Source organism: Drosophila ficusphila, unplaced genomic scaffold (assembly GCF_018152265.1).
Source record: "Drosophila ficusphila isolate 14025-0441.05 unplaced genomic scaffold, ASM1815226v1 contig_198, whole genome shotgun sequence".
In the NCBI taxonomy this organism is placed as follows: domain Eukaryota; kingdom Metazoa; phylum Arthropoda; class Insecta; order Diptera; family Drosophilidae; genus Drosophila; species Drosophila ficusphila.
Genome location: NW_025064092.1, coordinates 9,670,469 through 9,696,399, shown reverse-complemented (window position 1 = coordinate 9,696,399; position 25,931 = coordinate 9,670,469). Strand labels below are relative to the sequence as shown.

The 25,931-nt window shown below is 38.0% G+C and overlaps 1 protein-coding gene and 1 long non-coding RNA gene across 5 annotated transcripts in view; both read left to right on the top strand.

The window, feature by feature from the left end:
• LOC108091303 (serine/threonine-protein kinase tousled-like 1) overlaps nucleotides 1-25,931 on the top strand; it is a 63,835-nt gene that overhangs the window by 24,367 nt on the left and 13,537 nt on the right. The window contains exon 1 of one of the 4 annotated variants that reach the window (XM_043207499.1): nucleotides 18,519-18,594. The exons of 2 other annotated variants lie outside the window; for them this stretch is intronic. In XM_043207499.1, the coding sequence (XP_043063434.1) occupies nucleotides 18,580-18,594 (15 nt within the window). In that variant the 5' untranslated portion in view covers nucleotides 18,519-18,579. Of the gene's footprint in view, nucleotides 1-18,518; nucleotides 18,595-25,498; nucleotides 25,714-25,931 lie in introns of those variants that run through there. One more of the 4 variants, XM_043207497.1, reaches the window with a different exon arrangement.
• LOC108091305 lies at nucleotides 13,458-14,998 on the top strand. Its single transcript, XR_001771386.1, has 3 exons — nucleotides 13,458-13,564; nucleotides 14,121-14,164; nucleotides 14,232-14,998. It is a non-coding gene; the product is annotated as an uncharacterized LOC108091305 (long non-coding RNA).

Genomic DNA, 25,931 nt, shown 5'->3' with positions numbered 1-25,931 from the left:
GAGAGAGAGCCGTCTCACTCTGCTTGGGTTTTTAGGTTTTATTTTTAGCAGGGACTTCAAACTTGTTGCAAGTTGCTCGCGTGTTTGATGTGCGAAGTCTGTGCAAACTTTACGCCTCTTCTTCGTTTGTTGTTTTATTTTTTTCTTTTTGTGTTGGTTGCTTTACTTATTTTATGAGCTTTTCTTTCCCCCGCGCTTTTTTCGTTTTTTTTTTTTCTCGCATTTTCTCCTTTTATTATTTTCTTACCTCTTTTTTTCTCTTTCCTATTTTTCCTCGTTTATTTCCCGTTTTCTTTACTTTTCCCCCATCTTGGCATTAAAGCTCTCGGGCCCATCATTTTTGTTATGGCACTCGCTGATTAAATGGAAGGCGGCAGTATTTTGCACTCATTCGAATTGGATGACACGGCACTCGCTCAATAAAGGGTTGTCGCAAGTTTCCCCATACAATATTCATATAGAAGTCCTCGGGCAAAATAAAGTCATTAAATATTTTGTTTCCCCTGCAAATGTCGTGTTTTTCATTAAATACACATAAAAAAGGCAATTTTGTATAAGGCACAGACAAAAGGGTTGTTATACTTATTGCAATATTTTTCAATTAAAAAATTGGGTAATCCAATAATATATATTTTCCGTTATGTATTTTGAAACCAATTTCTATATCTGGCTTTAACACGAATGAATGAAATAGTTTTTTATTCTAATTTAGTATTTTCTGTCAGATTTACTAGTCCGTTTTTTAAGCTTTTCGGTGTGTTCCAGTTGTTGTCTGTTTTATTTTTTTTTTGGCCTTACTTTACTTTCGGTTTGAGCTTTGGTGTTGTTACCTTTTGAACCCCCATCTCCGTCTCCACCCAAAAAAAAAAATCCCCTTCCACACATCTGTATACGTAGAGCTGCAGACATTTTCCAGTTCTGGGGACTTTGCCGATTTTCCAATGCAATTTTATTCGGTGCAGGGGCGTGGGCGTTGCAAAGTGGGCGTGGTGGCTGGCTTTGTGTGGGTGGGTGTGTGTGTGTGTGTCCGTGTGTATATAATTTCTGTGTGTTTTCCTTTCCTTTTTACTAGTACTGTGCTTTTTTTTTGTTTTTTTTTTTTTTGCACTTTGCTGGAACATGGAAAACACGCCGTAGGATTTTCTTGCTGCATTTTCGTTTTTCGCACTGGAAAATGTCTCTGATGTGGTGCTGGAAAGCTCTCAAGTTGCATGTTGCACGCGTGTGTGGACGACACCCCGTTCTGACCCGAAACCCCTCCGCCCCCCGCCCCCTGCCTCGGCCTCTGCCTCTGCACCTGCCACTGCCCCCGTTACCTCCCCCTTTTGCCTCCCAGTTTTGACCCGGACTCGAATCCCCAGACCCGGATTTGCTGCCCGGGAACCGTAGTTCAGTTTTTAGAGCCGTAGCTGATGATTTGCAAAGTGGATTTTGTGTATTTGACGATTGTTCGACTTGATGTTGCTGCTGCTGTGCGTTGATGTTGCTGTTGCTGCTGCTGTTGCTGTTGCTGCTGCATTGCAAAACTGGTTACTGTTGGCTGACTGCAGTTGGCACCTATCGCCCTCTCACTCTCCGCTCTGCATCTGTCTCACTCTGCTGGCTGGTGTAACCCTTTTTTTTCGCAGTATTTAGCTCTTTGCACTTCCTAAGATATTGCCCAAAAATAAATACACATGAAGTTGATATTTTCCCTACAAGCAGGGGCAATTTAAGATAGAATAGTGGGTCTTCTTGCCAATTGATTAGCAAGCAATTTGGGTTAACTGATGTTCGATTGGCTTTCTAATATTATTATACAAAATTTTTGTGTTGCCGAACATGGGATGTGCGTTAATTATATGCACACAGCATATAGTGCCGCATGGTGGCATCTTTGAACCGTCTTGGAATTATAATTAGCCGAAATACCAGCCTCCGAAAATCTGAGCAATTCTTCGCCCCTCTTGGGTTTTTGGTCTATGTGCCATACATACATGGATGTATTTATCGGGCCATGTATGTACATATGTATGTATGCCCCTGAAGTACGTACATACATACATACATACATATATTGTGTACATATGCCACGAGTACTGTACACAAGTTTTGCAGTCCATTTTGCTACACTTAAAGTGCGCTTGTTGCCGCCGTTGTTGCTGCTGCTGCTGCTGCCGTGTATTGCTGCTGCTGCTGCTGCTGTGGCAGCAACATCTTGCTGTTGTTCTTATTGTTGTTATTGTTGTCGTTTTTGTTGTTGTTGTACGTGCGTGCGGAATATTATGCGCCGCGCACAGCACACACCGATCTATGTACGTATATATATCTGTACTGTTTGGGGAGAGGAGTGGGCGGGGTGGTGGGAGGGGTGGTTTTTGGGGGATATATACACACACAATTCCATCTATAAAACGACGCATGCCGCGATTGCGATGCGACGACGTTGCTGCCGTGCTGCCCCTGATGTTGCTGCCTCTGATGTTGTTGCTGCTGTTGTTGCTGCTGATGGTGATGCTGCTGCTGCTGCTGTTGTCGCTGCGTCGTCTCGTGGTCGTCGTTGTCGGCCACTTCATCATCGACAAGCAGCAGCAGCAACAGCAACAACAGCAGCAGCAACAACAGCAGCAGAACGGCAGCAACATCGGCAGCAGAGGAACAGGCTGTTGGCTAAAACAAAGCAGAGTGGACCCGGACCTCGGCCGACAAAAAGGACGACTTCTGTGTCCTGTGTAGTATGGCTCCCCTCTCTCTGTCTGTCGCTTTTAGCTCTTCATGTTGTAGTTGTTGCTGCTGGCCAAAACCAGCAAAAGCAAAAGCAGCAGCAGCAGCAACAACAAAGGCAAAGGCAACCACAGTGGGCCTGCGTCTTTGATTACCCTCGAAAGTGCCAGAATGACAGGATGCAAACTTGGGTGGTCGTGGGCCACGGAGTAACCTAATAACTCCTAATTGGGAGACCATTTGATGCCCTACGAATTGAAGTACATGGGATGCTGCGGAGTAAATGGTGTTTTTATTATTTTTATAAAACCTGTGTGTTCACAAGTATATATTATTTTACTAAGCTAATCCATATTTAATTCAATTTTATGGAACATGGTTTTGAGTTCAAAATTTTAACTATAGTGTTAATTCCTCGTTTAACAGTAAACATTCATCGAGCACCTGTTACACATGGCATAGGTATTTTCAAGAATAGGGTTTCGGGTAGGGTAGTCAAGCTCTTCGTTATCTGGTCCTTTTGCGCATCGAGTGAATGTATCTATGCAGTCCTTGGGCTGCAACGCAATTGTTGCCACCTTGTTCTGCTTGTTCGCTGAAGAGCGAGTCAAATGGATGGATGAAGTGGATGTGAATGTGAATGTGGATGTGGATCTGTGGACATATATATATATATATATGGCCAAGATGGATGCCAAAAGGGGTGCTAAAGAGCAGGTGGGCGGAGGAGGGGAGGAAGGTGGCAGAGTAACCACGACGAGGCCGCGAACCTGGCGACGAAAACTGACTGAAAACGATGCGAAATGAGTGAGTTAAGTCTCGTTTCTGCGAGGGGGAAAGTGAGTGTTGCTTCGAGGCTGTCCTGCACAGCAGCGGCTGAAATAATAGTCCTGAAAAGGGTTTTATAATTTTTTTACTAAACTAACCAAACTAAACTAACAGAAAACTGTGCTGCTTAAGTTATGTTTTTTAGATTGATTAGTTTATGAATGTGACACTAGGCAATTTACAAATTATTGTTTTAAACAGCAAGAGTATTAATGCGAGCTTTGGTTTGCCGAAGTGAGCTTCCCTTCTTGTTTAGCCATCATTTTCTGAACACTGCTGTTTGGCCTGGACCTACACGAAAAAAGACCAATAAGTTTGCGAAAAAAATTGTGTGTGCGCGAATGGGCCACGACGTCAACGTGGGCAGCGCAGTCGCAGTCGGCGTCAGCGGCAGCGTAGCTTACGCATTTCGAAGTTTTTAGCTAAGTTGACGTCGCTGCACTCGTGTGATGCTGTGTGTGTACTCCTATGTGTGTGCTGGTGTGTGTGCCCAGTGCGTTTAAATTGAATATGCTGCTAGGCGAAATGGGAACCTACCCACCACCTCCTTCCCCCGCAACCCCACTGCACCTCCTCCTCCACCTCGCTCCCCATTTTGGCTGCATGCAAAACGAACGGCGACGTCGGCGTCGGCTGCGGCAGAGGGGCGAAAGAGAGCGATAGAGGGAAAGAGAGAGACGGAGAGAGAGAGGAGAGAACGAGAGAGGGAGAGGTGAGCAGCATCAATTCAGTTTCGGTTTCAGTCGCAATTCAAACGCCATCAAAATCAAAACGGTATCGAAAAAACAACAACAAAAATCTAAAAACAAATAACAAATATCCATAACAAAAAAAATGTTATGTAAAATATATAAAGAAAAACAAACAGAAATGTAATGCAAAGTGTAACAGTCAATATAAACATAGGCAACAATCAAAAACAAACTCCAAAATTCCCACAAAGCAACTTACAAAAGCCACCAACAAATTCCCCAAAGTGTTGTGCTTTTTTTTCAGTGTTCCCAGTGCATTTCGTTAAACAATCGAAAACACGAATACCGAAGAGCAAGACAAACTAGTGTAAACATAAAGAGCGGCTAATTTTGTTAATGTGTGTTGTTTTTTGTGAATGTTGCCCGTTGAGAGCCAACTATAAATATTCGAGGAATTCAAAATTAACAAAAAAAATCAAAACAAAATAAAATAAAAGGAAAACTTAATGGCCGAGTCCAAAACATGGTCACGGATTACGATTTTTTAGTTACCAGTTTTATTTTTCTCAGTTAGTCTTACTAGCTTTTATTATATTCCCCAGTCAATGTCAGTTGCAGTATGTCTCCATAAACTCAAATGTACTGCATAAATTTAAAGAAGGTGCAAAAATATGATTAGTAATTAAAATATATAATATAAAGACGGCTTATTAAGAGTAGGCTGATTAACTTTTGTACTATCATCGGATAAAGCATTCTCCCGAATATTTTTTTAATATTGTTGCCGATGTTCCGTTTTATGGAATAAAAGTAATATTAAAGAAGAAGAAATGTAAAATGTTACATACTTGTTTCACAAATTAAAATACTTATTTTATGTTGTCTAAAGTAAAAACCGTTTTGCTTTCTGCCAATAAGGGTAATAACTGGCTCTCCACATTCCCTGTGCCTGGCAAAAATAAAAGAGGGGAAATTTAAATAAAAATAAATGTTATATGTACATAGGAAAGGAGTAGAAGAAAACCCTTTTCTCCTCGCAGGAAAAGCAAATCCCCAAAAAGTGGCGAAATTTACGATAAAAATGGACAGAACATTTTTTCTTTCAAAGCTTTGCTTTGCCTCCGTTATTTTCACCGCTCCTCCTTTCTTCTTCTTTATCGCCCAGTCCTCCTCCTCCACGTTTTCATCATCGTGTGCCTTGTTGTGTATACTTTGTGCTATTTTTTTGCGCAAAAAAATTGTTTATATGTAAATTGTATCTGTAGCCGCGTATCTGTGTATCTTTTTTCTGTATCTTTGTATACGGCAAACATGTCTAGAACAAATCACGTATTTTTCTCCGATTTTTATTGTTGCTGCTCGGCGCCGGAGATAACGGTTCGGCGATCTCGACTCGCAAAAGTATCTCGCGAATCTGATGGATACACACACAGAAATTGATATTGCCCCACAATTAACATGGCCAAGTAGCTCTTGCTCTCGGGCCAACTTTTTCTTGTTTTTACTGGTTTGTTGTTTTTGTTGCTATTGGTGGTGGCGGTGCTGGTGCTGGTGGTGGTGGTGCATTGGCATTGTTGTCAACCGTCTGCTAACAGCAACAAGAAAACGACGGCTAAAACCCAACGAGATAGCCAGCAAAGCAACGTCTCAACTTGAGTAGCAGCAAAAAAAAAAAAAAAAAAACAGCAAGCAGTCAGTCAGACTCGCTAAGAAGAATTGCAATAAAAAATGGTTAGGAAATGCTTGGATTCGAATATGTGCGTATGGGTATTCGGATATTCAAAGGTATCTAGGTATTTAAAAAAATGGAAATAATATCGGTTTTACAAAGAAACTATTGAAATAGTAAGAATTAATAGGGAATTATTATAGGATAAATATTTGTGTATGCAGAAGATGTATTTTATACCATTTATGAAAATTGTGAAATATTTATTTTTTTTTTTTTTTAGACATTACCCAAGGAGGAGTGCCCACTGTACTTTGGGCTGAAAGCATTCATTCTAAGCTGCTGTTGCAGATGCTTTTTCCTTCTTATTAGAATTAATACACAAAACTCCGGATACACACACACACACCCATATATACACAGACACAGTGGGCAGGGGCGTCGTTAAACAGGGGCTGGGGTGTGGGGTCTTTAGACTCGGCGAGAAGAGGGGCGTTTCAAGAGGGGGGCCTGTGGCATTTGAACTAAATTCAATGCTTGGTCTTTTGCCTCTGTCGCCGACTTTGTCTCTCCTTACAATTTTTCCCATTTTTTTTCCTCCTCTGCCTTCGTGGCGAGACTCGAACTCGAATTCGAAGCCGCGAGACCGAATTCGAAGTCGACTCGAGTCCGAAACTCGGCGCAAAATGAGCGAGAAATTATCAGAAAGGTGTGTGGTTGTTGGTGAGGGGTTTAATCAAGCGACCGATGGCCACAAAAAAAAAAAAAAAAAAGGAACAAAAATAATAATAAAACCCAAACAACCGAAATTTGTCGCTGCTCGGGAGTACATCTACACACACAAGCTCACAAAGATATACACGTACACGTCCATACATATATGTATGTATTTGTGGTGTACATTATATATTTATGCGGCAATATATCCGTACGCACCCATGTACATAGCACATATGTCAGGCATAAACCACCGATTCGCTGGTGTATACATAATTTTTTTTTTTTTCTGTGAGTTATTCAAGTCAAGGCAAAGAACAACTGTGTTGCCGCTTTATTTAATTAACATTTTCTTTCTGCTCGGGAATTAAAGATGTCAGTTGTCGACGGCGAACAACGATGGATTAACGTGGTAATCCAATAGATAGACACAAGTGTTGGCCTTACCTTATTAATATTATTTATTAAGTTTCCTGACTTAGTGATTGTTATCTGGTTTAATATAAACTCCAAAGTTTCTTTAATTTGAAATTTAAGTTACACGTTTGGATGTATGGAGTATGTATTTTCCTATTAAGGTCGAAGTATCTGAAAAACCTTGCTGTTTTCACCCCAAAACAAAACAGCTTAGGTTAATAACTAGAAATGTAAGTGAGCACGGTTTTCATGGGAAGGCTTTTGCTTTTGGCTGTCAACGTTTTCGAAGCTTATCGCGCTGAAGTCGTTGGTGTCTCTGGTGTTGTTGTTTTTTTTTAGTGGTGTTGCTAGCTGGGCTGTTCTTCTTCTTCTTTTTAGGCCCCGACTTGTACAGTGGCAAATATGACTTCAACCGGTTCAATGGTTGAAGCGAAGCTCTTCGCCTCCTCCTTTTTTTTTTTCTTGTCGCTTGTTTAGATACAGATACACATTATGTACACAAGTCGATTGTTGTTCTTGTTGCGGCCAAACAGATACGGGAGTGCAGACAGATATACCTACAAGTCTATATATATTATATATGTATATGGACGGGGCAGATATACAGACCGATATAACCGAGAGACCAAGTCTCGAAGTCGGTTTGAGTCCGCCACTCTGATGCCTACAGTCCACCATTTCGTTTTCAGACACACACAAAAGTACACATATAATCTATATATATATATATGTATATATATTTATACATTTTTTTTCTTTCCGTTTCTCATATTATTATAGCAGAAAAAGTTTTTCTTCTTTGGCACTTTGCTTCCCACTCAATTTCCCCTCATTCCATTATGCATCATTTATTCATGCACTCATTTGCACATGCTCCCCGTTTTCCCCAATTCCATTTGACATTTATATTGTGTTTTTTCTTCTGTTTGCCCGTTTCATTTAAAAAATAAAACGCGAAAGGCAGCAAAAGAAAAAACTTTCTTGAGTTCCTAATTTGTTGTTCAATTAAGTTAAGGCAGCAAAAGTTCAGAGATCAGAAAAAGTTACCAATTTTTCCTAACAAACATGATTTCATTTCAAAAAATATAAGTTATAAAATTTTACATTTCTTTTTTATTGAAACAAATTTCCCATTGTTTATTAAGTATTAACTATTTCACCACAAAAAAACCAAATATTTTTGATTTTTCAACATTTTCAAGAAATTTTGAAGGCAACTTTAGCTGAGTCAGAAAAAGCCGATGAGAAGATCTGAAAAATATGCGGAAAAGCGAAAAAAGAGAAGTGAAAGACTGAGGAATTTATCACCAAGTTGACTCATTTCGAGGGCATAAATTATAATTCGATAATGTCTGGCACACATTGCTGGCGACATGGTATCACTGAAACTGAAAAAAGTGTCATATATTAATTGGGTAGAATGTGATGGTTATTGGGGGTTTGCAACAACTCAAAAGAGCTACCTTTTTTTTTACCAAGAAAAGTAGCCTGTTTTTACTACCTTCCTGCGACACTAATTGAACGGTATACATAGCTGGGACTTGATTTCCGTAAAAATGTCGAATATTAACAAATAAAATAGTTCAAAAATACAGAGAATGCAACTATTGCATTCCATTTTCTTCCCCTATCGGCACCCCTTTTCGCCCCCCATTTGCACCCTCCTTTTTCGCCCATGTCCAAATATTGCAATTGCTTTTTGGCATACACAATATTTCCGCCTAACAACAACATTGGGACGAAGAAGAAGAAGAAGAAGAGGCAGCAAGAGAGAAGACGAAGGACAGGACAAAAGGAGAGGGAGGAGAGAAGATTGGGTGGTGGGGAGTATAGGTATAAGGGGAGTATGCTTGTGGTAGTGTGGGGGGAGGGGAGGAGAAGGAGAGAGGGGGTAGGTAACCAGAACAGTTATGCTAGAGCATTTTTGTTGCTGCCTTTGCGCTACAATTTTTGCACTTGCGTGTGTGCGTGTATCTGTGTGTTTGAGGCTTATGTACTCATGGTTTTTGTTTGTTTTTGCGCCCTACGAATAATTTTTGTTGCTTAGCTTTCAATGCCTTTTTTGCGTACTCTCCCGTTTCATTTCATTTTATCGGTGAGTGAGTGTTTGTGAGTGCATTCTGCCGACGTCGGCAGAGAGCGTCATCGTTTCGTATTATTTGATTCTTCTTCAGTCAAAAAAGGAAAACAAACAAAACAACAACAAAACACGCGGCGCGAGCTAAATATAATTATACGACAACATTAACAAAAGATTACCAAATAAATAAAAAAAGACACAAATCAATTAACTTAGTGAATAAAAAAAATCAAGCAAAATATCAAGTTTTTGAAAAATATAATTAACAACCTTGCCTTATCAGTTCTCGGTTTTAATTTTTTATTTAAAACCAAACAAATCCGACTCTTGCGCTCCATAGCAATGCATTAAAGCTGTTCATATTTTTTTCGAGTGTTTTATTCTGCCCGCGTCGCAGTCGCAGTCGACGTTGACGTCACTGCGGTCGTTGATACAAATTTTTACCTTGAGCTCATTTCAAGTTTAAATAAGCAAACAAAAATAAATAAAACCAGAAACAACAAGAAGCGAAAATCGAAGAAAAACAAGTAAAGACAAAAAGAAGGCAATAAAATATTGAGTAAGAAAAGGCAAGCGAAAATAAACGTAAGAAAGGAATTCATAAATATGACAAAATCAACAAGCTCTAAAAAACAAAACGAAAGCCGCATAATAATTGAATTAAACGAATAAAATTCAAAAAGTGTATGACCCCAGAAATATTACCCAGTAATAAAACAAATAATCAATAATTGTGTGTGTTAATTTTTTTCATGTGCACTTTTTTCCGCAGGCAGTTTCCTAAAAAATAAAAGAAAGATACAAATGAAAGATATGCAGAAAAAATAGATATATATATATTTATGCGTAGCGGTTTTATCTAAATGTATGTGCAATGCAAAATTGGCAATTGCAGACGCCCAGCTATCAACAACATTTCCATCATCATCTTCATCACCAGCAACAACATCATCAGCAGCAACAACAACAGCAGCAGCAGCATATGTTGCAAGTGCAGCAGCAGCAACAACAACAGCAACTATTGCTATTGCCGCAGCAACAACAGCAGCAACAATTGCTAGTGTGTAACAATCAAATAAATAACAACAATAATAGCAGCAATAGTTGCCACAACAGTTATCAATATAGTTACAATAACAATAACAATAATAACACCAACAACAACACCAACAACAACAGCGGCAGCCAGCAGATACAACAACAGCAACTAAACAACAACAACAATCTCGAGGACGATGTTTATTATTTGTTTTATAAAGATTTTTATGTAAGTTTCAAATTTGAAAAAAACGAATTGAATTGAATTCTTTAAGTCCATTTATAATTTTTACTAGCTTACTTAAATTTAAATTTATATGCTCTTCTAAATTCTAAACTCGATTGTGGCGCACTCACATTATCATATCTTATCTGCACTTAACAATCCACAATATCTATATAGTATCAGATACTTTTGTTGATCTTTCGCCATTTTACTGACTAATCTGGTTAATCTAAAGTTCAACTTGTGCTGTGTTGGAAATGGGGAAATATCATTTGGCTGAGTTCATCATAACGATGAAACACTCTGAATGACAATCGCATTAGGTAACATGAGGTGAAATCGTGAAATGAGTCACCGAAAAACCAACCCCCCATCCTCGATGTTGATATGTATTTTTACTCATGTTCGATCAGGCGAAACGCCAAAGGACTAATTTATCTATCCCTCGTATCATTTTTATTTCCATACATACTATACTATATATACTATACTTTACTATATATGTATGTAACTCTGGCCGTCGTCTGCATAACCCTTATGGCTATTTATATAACAAAGTACGAAATTGTGGAGGTAGCACAAATAAATTCTCACAGAAAAATGCATTTCAATGTCAATGCCATTACATCGCCGCCTCGTCTTTCGTCGCTTCTCTGATATTTCCAGATATTTTAAGCACTCGAACAAAATCAATAAAATTTAATTAACTCACTTACATGTCTCGTAATCTTCTGTCGATCAATAAAATAATTAATTAATAATTATTCTGATGTTCTCTATACTCTTTAATCAACTTAATAATCACTAGAAATTTATTTTACATTGTATAGACTTTGATCTATATCTCATTGTCTGCTGTTTATTAAGCCAAACTAATGCGTCACTTGGATGCATTTGTATTTCTCCGTACAATGTTAGAAATGGTTCGGGTGATATAACCCCTTATGTATTTGCATACTGCTTGCAGATACTTTTCGATATGATTCACTTCAGTTTATTCGGTGTGTGGATATTCTCAGTTAGCTTTCGCAATCATATTTTCGTTCTGTTTTCGGTTTACACTATTTGTTTTGCTAAAAGATTGCTCATGCAACCTAAAGTGGTATGTATTTTTTGGTACAAGAAAAGCATTTTGGCATAAACTATATGGTCTCTTGTTTATCCAAAAAGTGTCTGGAAAATGAATTTGGTACTCTTAAAAAAATTGATATTTGTATCCGTTTTCGCAGAACGGGATATTCATAAAATAAAAGTGTACCTTCACTATATTTAGGCATACAATCTTCTATTGGCATTTATTCATTTTATTGAATAAATCTTTCAGATTGTTGTTCACTAAAATAACAAACTTCGTTTTTTTCATGTGATAAAAAATGTAAAAGGCATAAGAAAAAATCCAAAAATATTATTTATTTCGAACTTGATGGAAAAGTGTAGAGCGGCGTGCCTTACATCTGCCTATCACCTGCCTGCCTATTGCCCAGCCAAGAGAAATGGAAAATTCAGAGAGAGGTAGCAGTCGTGGAACATTATGGAAAGTAAACAAGAGCCCAAACGGAAATTCTGTATCTAGATATAAAACGTATCTGTGTCTCTTGCTCCGTTTGTATGGGTTTTTTTTTTGCGGTCTGTGTGTGTGTGTGTGTGTTGGCTGTGTGTGCGCCTGCATTGAAGATAATTGAATGAACGATTCCGCTTTTGTTTAGCCCTAAAACTGAACCTGAAAAGAACCGTGCGAAATTTGCAACCCCGTCAAGGGCCAAAATATACCACAAATTCTTACTCCCTTGCTGCTGTTTGCCATCCGCATGGTTGTTTCAAACAGAAACATGTTAATTACGCATTAAATTTGACCGGGCTTACATTTCCAGTTTGCCGTCTTAATCGAAAAATAGAGTAATACTACAAAACTGCGCATTTCAATTAGTTTCTTCTGCGATGTTGTTTTTTTCCACGAGTCCACGTGCTTGCCTCCCCATTCCTTTTCCTATTCACAAGCCCAGATCGAAGCAGTCGTCGTCACTCGAAGGCGTTTTTCAGTAACTTCTAGTCCATTGATGGAAATGACATTGAGGTAAAGTCGACGAAATATTATATATAAAAAAAGGAAGGGAAAAATGCTAAAGGTTACGTCACCATAACTTATATTTATATCAAACTTTAAGAAGGTTTTAGGGATTAAAAAATACAAATGTTAGAAATTATTACTCAGCTGACTTCGAGATCATCTGCTTATATTATCTACAATACTTATATTATCTGCTATACCTATACTATCTATTATATTGTATTACAAGTAGAAAATGTAATACCTCTTGGGTGCACCCACTATATTCAATATTTTCCTTTTTAGTTTGGACAAACCTCCTTTTAAATTTGACCTCCGCTAAGGTTCATAAACACACAAAATAATATTATTTTTTTTGTGTTATACACACAGAGAATCTGGTTGTGTTTTTTTTCAGCCCACAACTAACGTCCAGTTGTCGAGTGGAAATACGAAAACAGTTACATACGTCTAAATATATAAAAATATATGTACAACGAGGCGAGACAATGCGAAATACATAGGGTAGGGAATTCAGGGGAACCTACAAAGGGGCTACTCCTTTATTTTGTCCTCCAATCCTCCCTCTACGAGAAGAAAGGAAAAAAAAAAGCCTTTTGCAGGGTTAACGATTGTCCTATACGACCAAAAAATACTGAGACTTGTGATTATCAAACAAATATAATTTAATAAAAACGTTATATATTTTATTAAAAGCGTTTTATATTTTATAAAAAATTTAACAAATTTTTTCCTGTACATGGGACCTCAACCTTCTTGTTCAGTTACATAATGCCTCATGAAAGAGTGGTGGCAGAAAGAAAATCTCCAACTGATGCGGCAATTGTCCCATTTATGCCCCATCTCCTGATGCCCCAGCCTCTTGCCTTCTGTCCCGGGTTGAATTTGTTCATTTGCACAGAGAGAAAATGGGAGACAAATTGCGTTCGAGTGTGAGCATGTAACGATACTTTAGACATCCGAAGAACACGCCACATTTTCTCAGTGTACTGTTGTCTGTTGTGGACTTTGTGTATTGCGTCAGTTTTCTGTTTGCTCATTCCGTGCGTAGTAGTATTGTTATTATTAAAATTTGCTGTCGAACGCAGGGAAATCAACTACGTAATTTGCTTTGCTGAACTTTTGTGTAAGTGGAAAATGGAACGCAGAAGAGACAATTTCATATCTGTGCGACACCAGCTATCAATAAAATAATATTTGCCTAAATTAATTACTAGTGTTAATTTAAAATAAAAAGAGTTTTAGAATTTTGCGTGTTTAAATATTTTCTTCTTTGTTGCTCCTTTTCGTTTCTTCATCAATTCGCGTAAGCACCTTCGCGACTGCGGCTCACTCACAAACACACACACAAAAAGGCACCACACAGATACACACACACACACTCACTTTGAGACGCACACACAGATACAGTGAGAAATTAGGACCAGCTGCTGCTCAAAAACTGTTCAGCATAATAACAAAGAAATTAAAAGAGCTTTCAATACTTCGCCTATCATCGGGTACACCCGAAAAAAAATTAGTCAACTACCAATGAGTTATTTATTCAAAGATCTTCTGGGTCTCAAGGCGAGAAAAATATATCTTTACGATAATTTCTATAAGAAATACAATACGTTTTTATGCGTTTAATTACTTCTTCATGGATCTTCAACTAATTGCAATTTATTTTCTTTTCTTTCTAGGTAAGTTTGCACGCGTTTAACCAAAGACATTACATACTTTTTAAGTAAGTCCATAACCTGCCTCCTTTTCTATGGTTTAACTATGCTAATTCATCGTATGCAACCTATAAGATTACACTTAATCGAAGTTGAAGAACTAATTCTGAATTATTGGTTTTTTTTTCTGGTTTTACAAAACCTTTGAGTGAAAAACCAACGCATTACGTTGACGTCATTGGGAGTTCTTTTTCGGGGAACTTGGAGAAGGTGGAGATAAAATATGAGGGCAAAGAAATCGAAGTTGGAAGCAGAAACGGGCGTCAGCAGGGAGATTGTTTGATTTACAAGTGCACTTGGACTAGAAATAGATACAGGCTGCAGGTTCAGATACAGATACAGATACCAGAAACAGATACATCTAATGTATCTAACTGTGAACGGGTGCGAGGGAGATGGCCCTCGTACCCCCACACACACACACACACTCGCATAGATCTATAACTGTTGTTATTTAATTGGATTATCATTGAGAAGGCAGCTAGCGAACGATTCCCAGCTAGTCACAATTTCCAATTAGACTTCCGAATGAGACGGGGAGAGCTGAATCCAATTGGAACAACAAAGCGTATAGGTGTAAAATGTTACAGCAAAAAATATTCATTAAACCTCTCAAAAAATGATATTTTTAAAAGAAAGAAAGTATTTGAGATTCAGTTATAATCACATGGGTAAAACAATACAACTGCTAATCGAAACTTTTGAAACGTGGCTATAGAATCTATATTTATTTATTCGCTTTACAATCTACTTTCGCCATGATCGCTATCATCAGCTCTCTTTTTTTGTTTCTTTCTCTATTTGTTCATTTTTCGTTATCAGCTTGTGTTTCTATATACTCTGTTTCTACATATATGTTTACTTATTTTTATTTGTTTATTTTTGTAATTGCTTTATGTCTATTTTTGTAATTTAGCAAACCAACGATAATGAAATAAAAAGAAATGGGAATAACCAAGGCAACTAAAAACTATTGAAACAATTATTAGACATGGAGAAAACATTTTTTAAGCAGTGCAAATCTGGTTCTCATTGTCTGTGTATCTTTCAGATGTGTTTATCTGTTTGTCCGTATACTTATATATATATATATATGTGTACATTTATGTCTATATCGGTTGCATTCAAATCCAAAGAAGTCGTCGAGAAAGGCAGTTGACAATTGTGGAATTGCGAATGCAATTGGAACTCAGCTGAAGCCGAGCGACGGAAAACTGTGACGGAAAACTGGTTTTCCACTACCCAACGTTCCACTTTCCCCCTCTTCCCCCTCGATATACACACACATATATATATATATATATTTTTATACACCCATGTAAGTGCAGTTCAATGAATCAAAGTTTCCATTAAAAAATATCTAAAACACATGTGCAGAGAGTAGAAAAAACTTTAAGCTACACTGGTGGTCAAAATCTGGCTTACTAAAAATCAATATTCAAAAGATCGTTTTCTGGTGAATACTGAAAATTGTTTAAAATTTGTTCATTTTCGGAAAACGCATTAATTCTTTTCACTTTGCATTTATTGTTTACATTTCATTGCAGTTTGCACGCCATCAAAAGTTAGCAAACATACAGATATTCTGGCTATATATCACTGATCTGCACACCTTACTTTTACAAGAACCAAGACTTTGTAGATATTAATTGTTAGAAGAAGCCGGTGTACTGACTCCGAGCAATATATAATAATATTCAAGGGGAACAAACCTAAAAATTGCAGACTATAGAGAGCATAGTAATGATGTCTCTACTATATCACGATATACAAATTAAAATGTTTTTTTTTTTTTTGCAAGTTCAATAAGATAAGTTCTTAGGGCATTTCCTATTCGTCACGATCTGAAATGCACTCTTCTTTATATATTTTTTTTGTTTGTGTTTCTTTTCTCGTATTTTGCACTTGAACGACTTTCAATTGAAATTTGTATTTATGTAATCGGAATCATCTACATACACTTTGTACATGGCATACAAATATATATATATATATTTTTATATATATATATACTCCTCTGTTGCCGATTTGTTCGCTTTGCTTTGTTCGCTTGGCCCATAAACAAAGCAATTTACATACAGACACACTCGTGTACATTGCAATTGCCTCTCTAAAGAGATTGTTATTGTTGTTGTTGTTGTTGGTGTTTGTGTTGTTGTTGTTGTTATGGCTGCCATTGCAATCAATGACCAACAAAAAAAAAAAAAAACAAAATTCGAAAACCGAATCGAACTCTCGGACCTCCAAAAACAAAAAAAAATGGAACAAAACAAAGTACAAATTGCACTTTACACCAAACGAACAAAGTACTGGTGAAAAATGTATAATTAGCTTTCATCAATTTCTTGTTCAAATTCACTCGTACACCTGTCCAATTTTTACCTAATTTCTTCTTATTACCTTATTACCATTTACATAAATAATATGCTCCTTTAGCTCTGTTTCAGCTTGCTAACTTGGTTTTCAAAATTCCATTCCATTTTAAGTGATTTCCGATGACAAAGTTGCGAAACTACTCAAGCTTTTCTCAGTAGTTGTCTCTCTGTCTCTCTTTCTCTCGTTTGCTCCTGTATACCTGTCTCTGTTTGCCTGATATTTTTTATTGGCATTCGCCCATTTTTCAGAGCTGAACTTTAGGCCTTAGCAACAGCTGTTCTACACGGTTGCTATATATAGAAAAAGTGTCTATATATAGTAAACATGGCTTCACATCGATTTATTCGGTTTCTTATTTTTTTTCGTAATTGCCCAAAGAGAAGGGCAGATAAATAATGCACAAATCTAAAGTGTAATTCCCAAATCGACTTCCAAATTCCACTCTTGGCTTAAAGTTCAAAATTCAGTTCGCACTCGAATTGCGAGTTGAAAACTTAAGTAATTGCTGGGCAAACAAACTTTAGATAAGTTGAGCCTTTTAACCTTTGATTTGGAATAACACTCGGACTTGCTTTAAAATAATACGCAGATTTTTTCTTGATTTTACGGCAATGAAGCATTTGTTTATTAATCCGACTTTGTTGCACTTCATGGACAATAAAGATTATTTTTTCCTTCTTAATTTTGCCTTCCCGTAGGAAAAAACATTTTCTGCGGGAGCTATCAAGGCGTATACTTAATGTAATATAATTCATACGCTGCGTGGGCCAGAAGGAAAACGGAAATAGTTTAGAGAATATTTTTGTAATTAACTAAGATTATATTCATTTCCTTGAGACCTAATATTTTTGTTTATTAGTATTATATTTTTTCCTTGCGATTGACTCAACTTAATTCGCGTGACAAGCCATGATTATAAACTCGTAATCCCTTAGCCTCGCCTTTTTATATACTTTCGCGTATTTGTTATTTGTTTTACTGAATATATTTTCCTGACAATTTGCAATTAAAGTTTTTTAAATTTAAAAAAATAAATACTTATAATAAAAACAATAAAGGCATTCCAATGCGGGGAAAACTGAGGGAAGTAATGAAAAACAAAGTGGGCGGCTGGGGAAGCAGCCGGAGAATTCGGGTAGGAAAAGCAGATGCGACGGGACCATAAAACCGACAAACGACAACACGAAGGATGCGATGTCCAAAAGCAGTCGAAAGCCCCCCGGAAAACCCCCTTGGAATTTCCCTAACCCACGCCTGCGTGTGTCGTCTTTCGTCCTGCGTTTTCCTTCCTTTTTTTTTTGTGTGTGTTTTGCCTTTTTATTTCTTTCTTTTTTTTTCCACCCACTTATTTCATTCCCTTTTCTCGTACCTTTTGTTTTACGCTTTCGTACTTGCCGCTTTGCTTCTCCCCATTTTCCGCTGTCTGTGCGGCTCCATCATCTCGTTGGGAAAACTTTAAATAATTTAACACGCTAACCCCGCCCCTTAATTTCCCCCCAGTTTCCCCCGCACTGCCCGCCGCCTTTTGGCCTGTGGTGAATTACAAGTGTCGAATGGAAAACTCAAGAGTGGGCCGGCGGGTTGGTTGGTTGGTTGGTTGGTTGGTGGTTTTCCATGTGTTGAAATCAGAGTCATGTTGAGTTAGTTTTTCCGATGGGGAACGGGAACCGGAAAATAGATGGAGTGAATGTGTGTTTTTGTAGCATATTTAGCTGCGCAACGTTTCCCTGAACTTTAACACAAAGACTTCTGGCCATCTGTGTGTGTATGTGTGTTTGTGTGTGTTTGTGTGTGTGTGTGTTTGTTGGTGTGATTGTTTCCAACGAAGGGACTATTTTCAACAATTTTAATTTAATAACAAATTCTCAGGGAATTGATTAGATAACTTTATTGAATAAATCCAAAATAAATATTTTTGGTTACCATATAAACAAGTTTATTATTTATTAAACAAACTAATTGTTTTTATTTTTTACTTTCAGGTAAGGCTATAAAAAGTTTGTTATTTTTTGTGTCTTGAAATACTTTTTATGGATATAGCAAAGCGATGTATCTGTCCTACGTGAGTATTACTAGAAATGAACGAGGCTTTTATTCTTGTTGGGAATGGGAATTAAACTATGTTTAAATTAATTATTGTAACGAAATGTTGAGGGTCTGCAATTGATTTAATTACATTTTTCATTTGAACCTTTGCGAATGAAGAGGAATTTTCGTTGGCTGCGGGAAAAGCGTTGCAACATTCGTGGAAAACTTGCAAACTGGAAAATGTCAATCGTTGGCAGAATTTTCTCGGCTTTGTTGTTGTAGTTGTAGTTGTCGTTGTTGTTGCCTTTGCTTACACGTCTCTAGGCCATGTCCGCCATTTTGTCCGGGCCTTTCTCCGTCCCCCGTCCCCCGTGCCCCGACCCCGCCCACCTCTTCGCCCACTTTTTCCACCCAGAACCACCCACCACGTCCCTGGACGCCACTCTTTTTGGTCCGTTGCTAACCAATAAGTTTGTGACTTCCGCCAAATAGCGCGAGACACGCACACATTCATGTACGTGGAGTGGGGTCTTCCCCTCCCCCCTCTTCACCACCCAACTTTCCCCACCCCTTGTTACGTCCTGTGGAAACATTCACTCCGCCATTTTGAAATTGATACACAGCCCAAAAAGGAGACGAGGAGAGAGAAGAACAGCGGCGGGGGCCTTTAAAAAAGGGACACACAACGAGAAAAACATGATACTGTCTTCATTTCTCAGTAAAATAATAAAGTAAAACAACTAAATGAACGAAAATAATTTGATTTTAATTTTTAAGTTTTTTTTTATATATCCAAAATATGTATAGAATAGGAGTCAAATGTAGTAATTGCCAACAATTTTTTAAAGTGAAAAAAAATGGGTGGCTCCAATTTTGGGAAGAGGCAAAGTGGATTTTAGAGTGCAGCAGGTGCAGGAACGCCGATTGCATTGGCACAAAGCACACGAACACCAAATACTCACACATACACACGCACACACACGTGCAGATGCTCTCGTACTCACGAACACACACACCAATGCAAAGGCACGCAACTCAAACGCACACAAACTTTCCATATTTCCAGGCGAGTTTGAAATATTGGCTTTAGCTTCGGCTTTGGCCTCTGTGTATTTGGCAGGCCATTCTACCACCCCCCCCTCCCCCCTTTTTGCCCCACCCACTTTTCCTCCTCTTCAGCCTTCTCCTCCTCCCTCTTAACCGCCATCTATGGCCCAGCTCTCCTCTCCTTCTCCCCTTCCCTCTTCCCCTTTTTACCGCTAGTTATTCAGCCTCTGCTGATGATTGCATTGCTTTCTCCAACCGATACACTTATCGATAATTCATGGGATTACGAATTTAGATTACGGCTGTCACTTTTCGCAATGATTTGCCTTTTTTTTTCTTTTAAACTACATTAAGAAATAACTTAACGATTTTGCTTAAAACGTATTCAGTGGAAGAACTTTATTTCTCCAAGTGTATCGCCCCTCTGCCCAAACTCTGCTGCAGCTCTGCCGCTGCTTGCTTTCGCTGTTGTTGTTGTTGTCGTTGTTCAGTTAGTTTTGCACTCAGATGTTGCTGCTGTGTTGTGGCCACAAGTGCAAGCGAGACGAAACACAATTCCAGTGGCACTAGTACCACAAAGGAATCCAAACTCACCATTTCCTTTGGCAAGCCAGCCCTCTCCCACTCCATTCCCACTCCCTCTCCCACTCCTTCTCCCCCTCCCCCAGTTTAAACCCCACCCATTCCATCAGCTCACTAATCGTTAACCCAAAAGTGAGCTGCGAATTTTCAGCGAGCGCAAAAGCCCTGGACCGAAATTCAATAGAAAGGGAGGAGGAGGAGCAGGCTAATAGGATCGGAGTGGGCAAAAAGGGTTAAGGGTTAAGGCGGTGGTGCTAGTGGTGGTGCACCAGCTGAGACGGCAGTCACTGCCACTGATGACGGCTTTAATCAATCTGCGAAACCAAACCACCAAGCCCAGAAATCACGCATACGCCATGTTAACCATTGAATTTTAATATACATAAATGTAAAGATAAATTCTAAAAAATGCTGAAAATATTATTATAAAATGAAAATCTATTACAAACAAGCGTCTGACCATTAACTTCTAGAAATAAATAGTTTGTGATACTTTTTGATACAACCATTACTCATCATCCAAAAAGAAGCTGCTAGGTCGGAAAAAAAAGCTTTTCAAGCTTGCGCTTGGTGGGTAAAAATCAAGAAATAATGGCCAATGAATCTGGAGGCACAAACAGAATCGAAAAACCGAAGCAGGGTCCAAAGCGAACAGCGAAAGAAGAAGCAAAGGCAAAGGCAAAGTCAAAAGAAGAGAAAGAGCAGCGTGAAATTCCAATGAAATTACGTATGAATGATTTTTATTATTAAAGTGCGCCATTGCCTCTCGACTTGTGTTCATTGTTGTTATTATAGCCGCTGTATATAGTGCCCCGATATACATATGTATAGTCAGAGCCCGGTACATCGGCCATATACACATGTACATACATACATACATGCACACTCTTAGTTACGATTAAGTATGTCACAATTAGTCTGGCTGATAAATATTCACGAGTTGCTCTTTGATTGAAATTTCAACTGAAACTGCAACCAGAAAAGCAATTTGGCCCCAAATAGCTGGGCCGATAGAAAACAGTGTCATTCAAATGAAATGAATGAAAAGAATTTGCCAAAATGGTTTTTTACTTACGTATGTATGTACATTTTTCCTGTCACTTTCTTTATTAGTTTGTTCATTGTTGCTCCGTTTTTCACTACTTTGTTTGGTTTCTGTTTGCTTTTACCGATTTGTTTGCTCTAATTAAATCTTATCTAAACAATTTTAAGCACACATTATTTCAATGGCACTAGGAGCAGAGAAAAAATCTCGAAAGCTCCGCGAACACACAGAGTTGGGGGCAATGTTCTAAAGCAAAGGCTACATACATACATACATACATATGCACATATACATATGCACGCCTCTATAGATTTCTCATATAGTGTATATATGTATGTATGTACACATGATTACATAAAAATTATACTGCAAAACAGGGGAAAGAGGATTCGGGGGGACAAAAAAGCAAAAAGTTGCCACCACAAAAAATGGGAATCAAAATCAATAACTCAATCGGCATTCGTAAAGAAGCAAATACAATAATAATAAAAAAAAGGCACAAAGCGACACAGAACTGATCAATAAATAATGCGTATATATATGTACATACATACATACATACATGCATAATATGTTATGTATGTATATAAATAGCGATTTACAGGGAAACGGGTTGCGTTTTACCCACAGCCGAAAGGCAATCGAAGGCTATCCTGTCTCGTGTCTTTTCTCGATTTTTCTGGCCTTCTGCCCCAACTGTCACATGATGACAACGAAATGCGATTGAAGCACAACACCCGATAAAGATGAGGGGCCAAAGAATCGGAGGTAAATCGAGGTACCCGCCCGACCCCGAACCTCTGAGTCATAATCCCCTCCACACTCCATACTTGAACAATACGCTCATCCTCTAAATCGTAATTTGTACCTCATTTATACACAAAACTTTCAATGACAAATCGATTAAGGTATTCAGTTTGCCGTTTTTTGTGTTATACTCATGAAACACTGATTGCTAATGTTGGTGGAATGTCAAAACACATGATAAATACATCTACATACGTATGTATATACGTATATAATACACATTTGTACTATCCTGCATAAAAATCACACTGCACACAGATAAGAAAAGCCTGTAAAATCGATCTTCGCAAATTTTCGTTAAACCCTTTACTTGGGGAAATATTTCGAGAATTTGTATAACAGTCGCCACAATCTCTGTAGAATTCCCCTCTATTTTCCTACCGCTTTCTCTGCGTTCGTTATCTTTCTCTTCCCCCTCCACGATTTGCGTATATAATGTACTTGTTTTCTCATACAACTGCATGCATACATACATACAAACATACATATGTATGTATGTACACGAGTATCCCCGTCTTTTTTCCGTTGATAAGAATAATGAAGTTAACTCATAGAACCATTTCGATTCCGTTCGTATATGCCACATATACCATCCACTACACTACGCCATATTATCCCCCCTCCCCCCACATCTGTTCCCTTCCTTCTTATTCTGGTTTCTACCCGCTCTTTCCTTCCTGTCCTCTTGAACTGCTCTAAAAATACACTAATTGCCCCAGCGCCTGCAGTTTCGTTTTAATTTTATTCTTTTTAATAGTCCTCAAAAATTCCATTGGCCTGAGAAGTGAAATTTTTGTCAAGATTTCTCACCTATGTATTTTTGTATGTATGACAAAAAATACGAAAAAAAAAAAAAATAGGGAATATTCATTCTACCAGATGCGGTAATGTTTCTGTTGTTGCTTCTTTGTCTGGCGTTTTGGCGATTTTCGGTTTTGTTTTGTCATGGATTTTTTTTTAAATTTTGATAAACAGAAAAACGGTTCACGTCGACAAAGTCGATTACCTCATATGAAATATTTGCTGTTGACACAGGCCAAAATAAAAAGACTGTTAATATACAACGGATTTTTTTTCTCGCCCGTAAGCTTTTGGCAATTGCCTATGCTGTGTGCCACGCCCATCGTCTGACTTCTGGCCCAAACGCCCACTCGAGGTTGTATCGGTTCAAAGCTTTCATTTTCCAGGGACCCCCTTCTATCTTTTTTTGCACTCTATTGAAGTGTATTTTACTTTAAAGGGTAGTTTAAAAGATTAATATTGGGAACGTGAGTACTTTTAGCTTTGTTTTAAGTAGTGTTTGTAGAACCCTGTGAATCTCATTAATCTTATCATATATCATGCCTTCCAGGGTATTCAACTTTTCGCCCTGATTTTCGTTGGCCTTTTTTGGGGGCTTTTACTTTTGTGAGTTTTCTATGTCGCCGCCTTTTATTATTATTACTAGCTTTTTTTGTGTTGTGAGCCGCGCAGCTGACGTCGCTGCCTCTGCCGGCGCCGCAGCTTTGGCGATTTGCGCTTTGCGTTGCGCTTACTCACAATCAAATCTCACGCCGCATTTTTAGTCTCAAAAACACGCGCAGCCAAAACGAAGCGCAAACCAAAAGGAAAACGAAAGAAGCGAAAAAAAACGAAACGGGCGAAAAACGCAAAACGAAAACGACGGCACATCGTCAAACGTCAGTTGCCTTTTATTTATTTTATTTCGACACTCTTTCGTTCATTTTTATTTTTTTCTGTGTTCAACTTCTGTATTTCCGAGTGTTCGTGTGTGTGTGTGTGTTCCCATTGTTTTTGCATTTCGCGTTTGCTCAAATAGTAAATTAAACTGTTTTTAAAGTATAAGCGAGGGGGTGAGAAAAAGTAAATGGAAGCGGGGCGACGGCAACTCGTTCGTCGTCACTCGCTGCGTTTTTTGTTGTCGTGGGTCGTCTCTGTTTTCCACTGACTGGGTCGCTCTCTTCTCTCCCCCTTATTGTCACTCCCCTTCGCTATCCCATACCCTTGCTTGTTCTTGTTTTTGTTGTGTTTGTGTTTGTTGGTGCAGCATAATTAGACGCCGTCGATTTCTCGCGACTTTGCGAGAGTAATAGTACTGCCTTCTCAGCGGGATTTTCAGTTATATTTTGCATGTGAAATAAATAAAATAAAAATATAGTGTTATTTTTGCAGTTCAAAATTTCCTAATGGAATTTACCTCCAACTTTTTTTCTATCCGATTATTATTTGTTGGACAACACTGTCTCTGTGGTGCATTTTCTCGCCTCCTTCTCTCGTTATTTTTTCCTATGTTTTTTCGCCATTGTTTTGTTTTAGCATTCGCGGCATGTTAATTTGTTGTTTCTCGTTCTCGGTGCTTTTTGTGGTGGGCTCTTTTTTTTTTTTTTTTTATTTTTTACTCGTCGTTCTGGTCGTTATCAAAAGGGAAACAATGAAAGGCAAACGACAAACAAAGACAAACTGATAAACGTCAAAAGCTTGGCGCATATTTTAGAAATTTTGCGTTTTTTACCCAAAGCTTTTATATATTTTAATTAGTTATGCTAGTGCTTCCCTCGTCTTCGTTTTTCTCCTAATTTATTTCGAAATTTGTTTAGTATTTCTGATCGGAAATTATAGTCCAATTAGGAGGGTTGGAGTAAATATAATCGGCAGCAGCAGAACTATGTACATATGGTAAATTGTGTTTTATATTCCTTGTATCATATGAATTTGTACGGTTGACCCAGTTGATTAAAATCGTAAGAAAATACTTCTAGATTTTGCCATTTAACATCTTCGATAAAATTTCCTTTAGTTTGTTTGTTCGTGATTCTCTCGTTCTCTCTTTCGCCACGTCTTCTTGGTCTTTTAGTGTCTCTGTTTTGCTCTTTGCTCTTTTTTTCTGATTGTGCGACAACTGCTTAACAATTTACAATTATGTATGTATGTATATGTATGTATGTATGTATCAAAATACAGTGGACACTAGAATATTGAAAACAAATATGTAGATACGCATGTGTTAGAAGATTATTATTACTTGATGCAACTTTTACCCTAAAGGAACTTTTCAAGTTATCAACGCCATTAAAAACTATTTTCTTAATATCAAAGTTACGTATACAGAGTTTTTACTGTAGTTTCGTGTGCACATCTGACGATTATATAGGCGTCCAAGTGTATTTGTTGATTGACTCAACTTGACGACGGCGACACACGCGCGCCCAATTCACAAAACTTTTGTTTTATACACCGAATCTTTTTTCCCCCGTCTTTTTTATATTTGTTATGCTGCGCGATTACGTCAGCTGACATTCGGTTTTTATTTTTCGGGGACCTGGGAAAGCATATGTCCACATATGTATAATACACACATCACTAACTAACTCACCCGTATGCAAAATGAAGAAAAATAGGTAGAGAGGTGTATAGAAAAAGTTAATCATTTGGCACTGGCACAATTGTTGTTGGCTTGTTTCGGGTGAAAGTTGCACAAATCAAATGGAGGAAAATCAGCGACGAATCGCAAAAAAAGTGCAACTCAAACTCAACTCATCCGTTAAAAACTAAGAAAAACCGTTGAAAAAAAAATAAAAGAAAAACTAAAACGAAAGACCAGTGGAAATTGCTGCCCAGAGTTAATTGATTTTCATGTTCGTTGTTGAAAACCAAAAACCGAAATATGCAAAAGTGAGTATATAATAAATGTACATATGTGTGTACATATGCATACATATATCACGTCATTCCCATGCCAATGACTTTTGTTGTGTATGGGCACGTAATTTTATTTTCGTCTTGAATTTTATTTCATCTCATTTGCGTCTAATTGATTTTGCCTCATTTGCATACAGCTGTGCTCAATATAATAGTAGGGTTGTCCAATTAAAACAAACACTGCAGAAAGA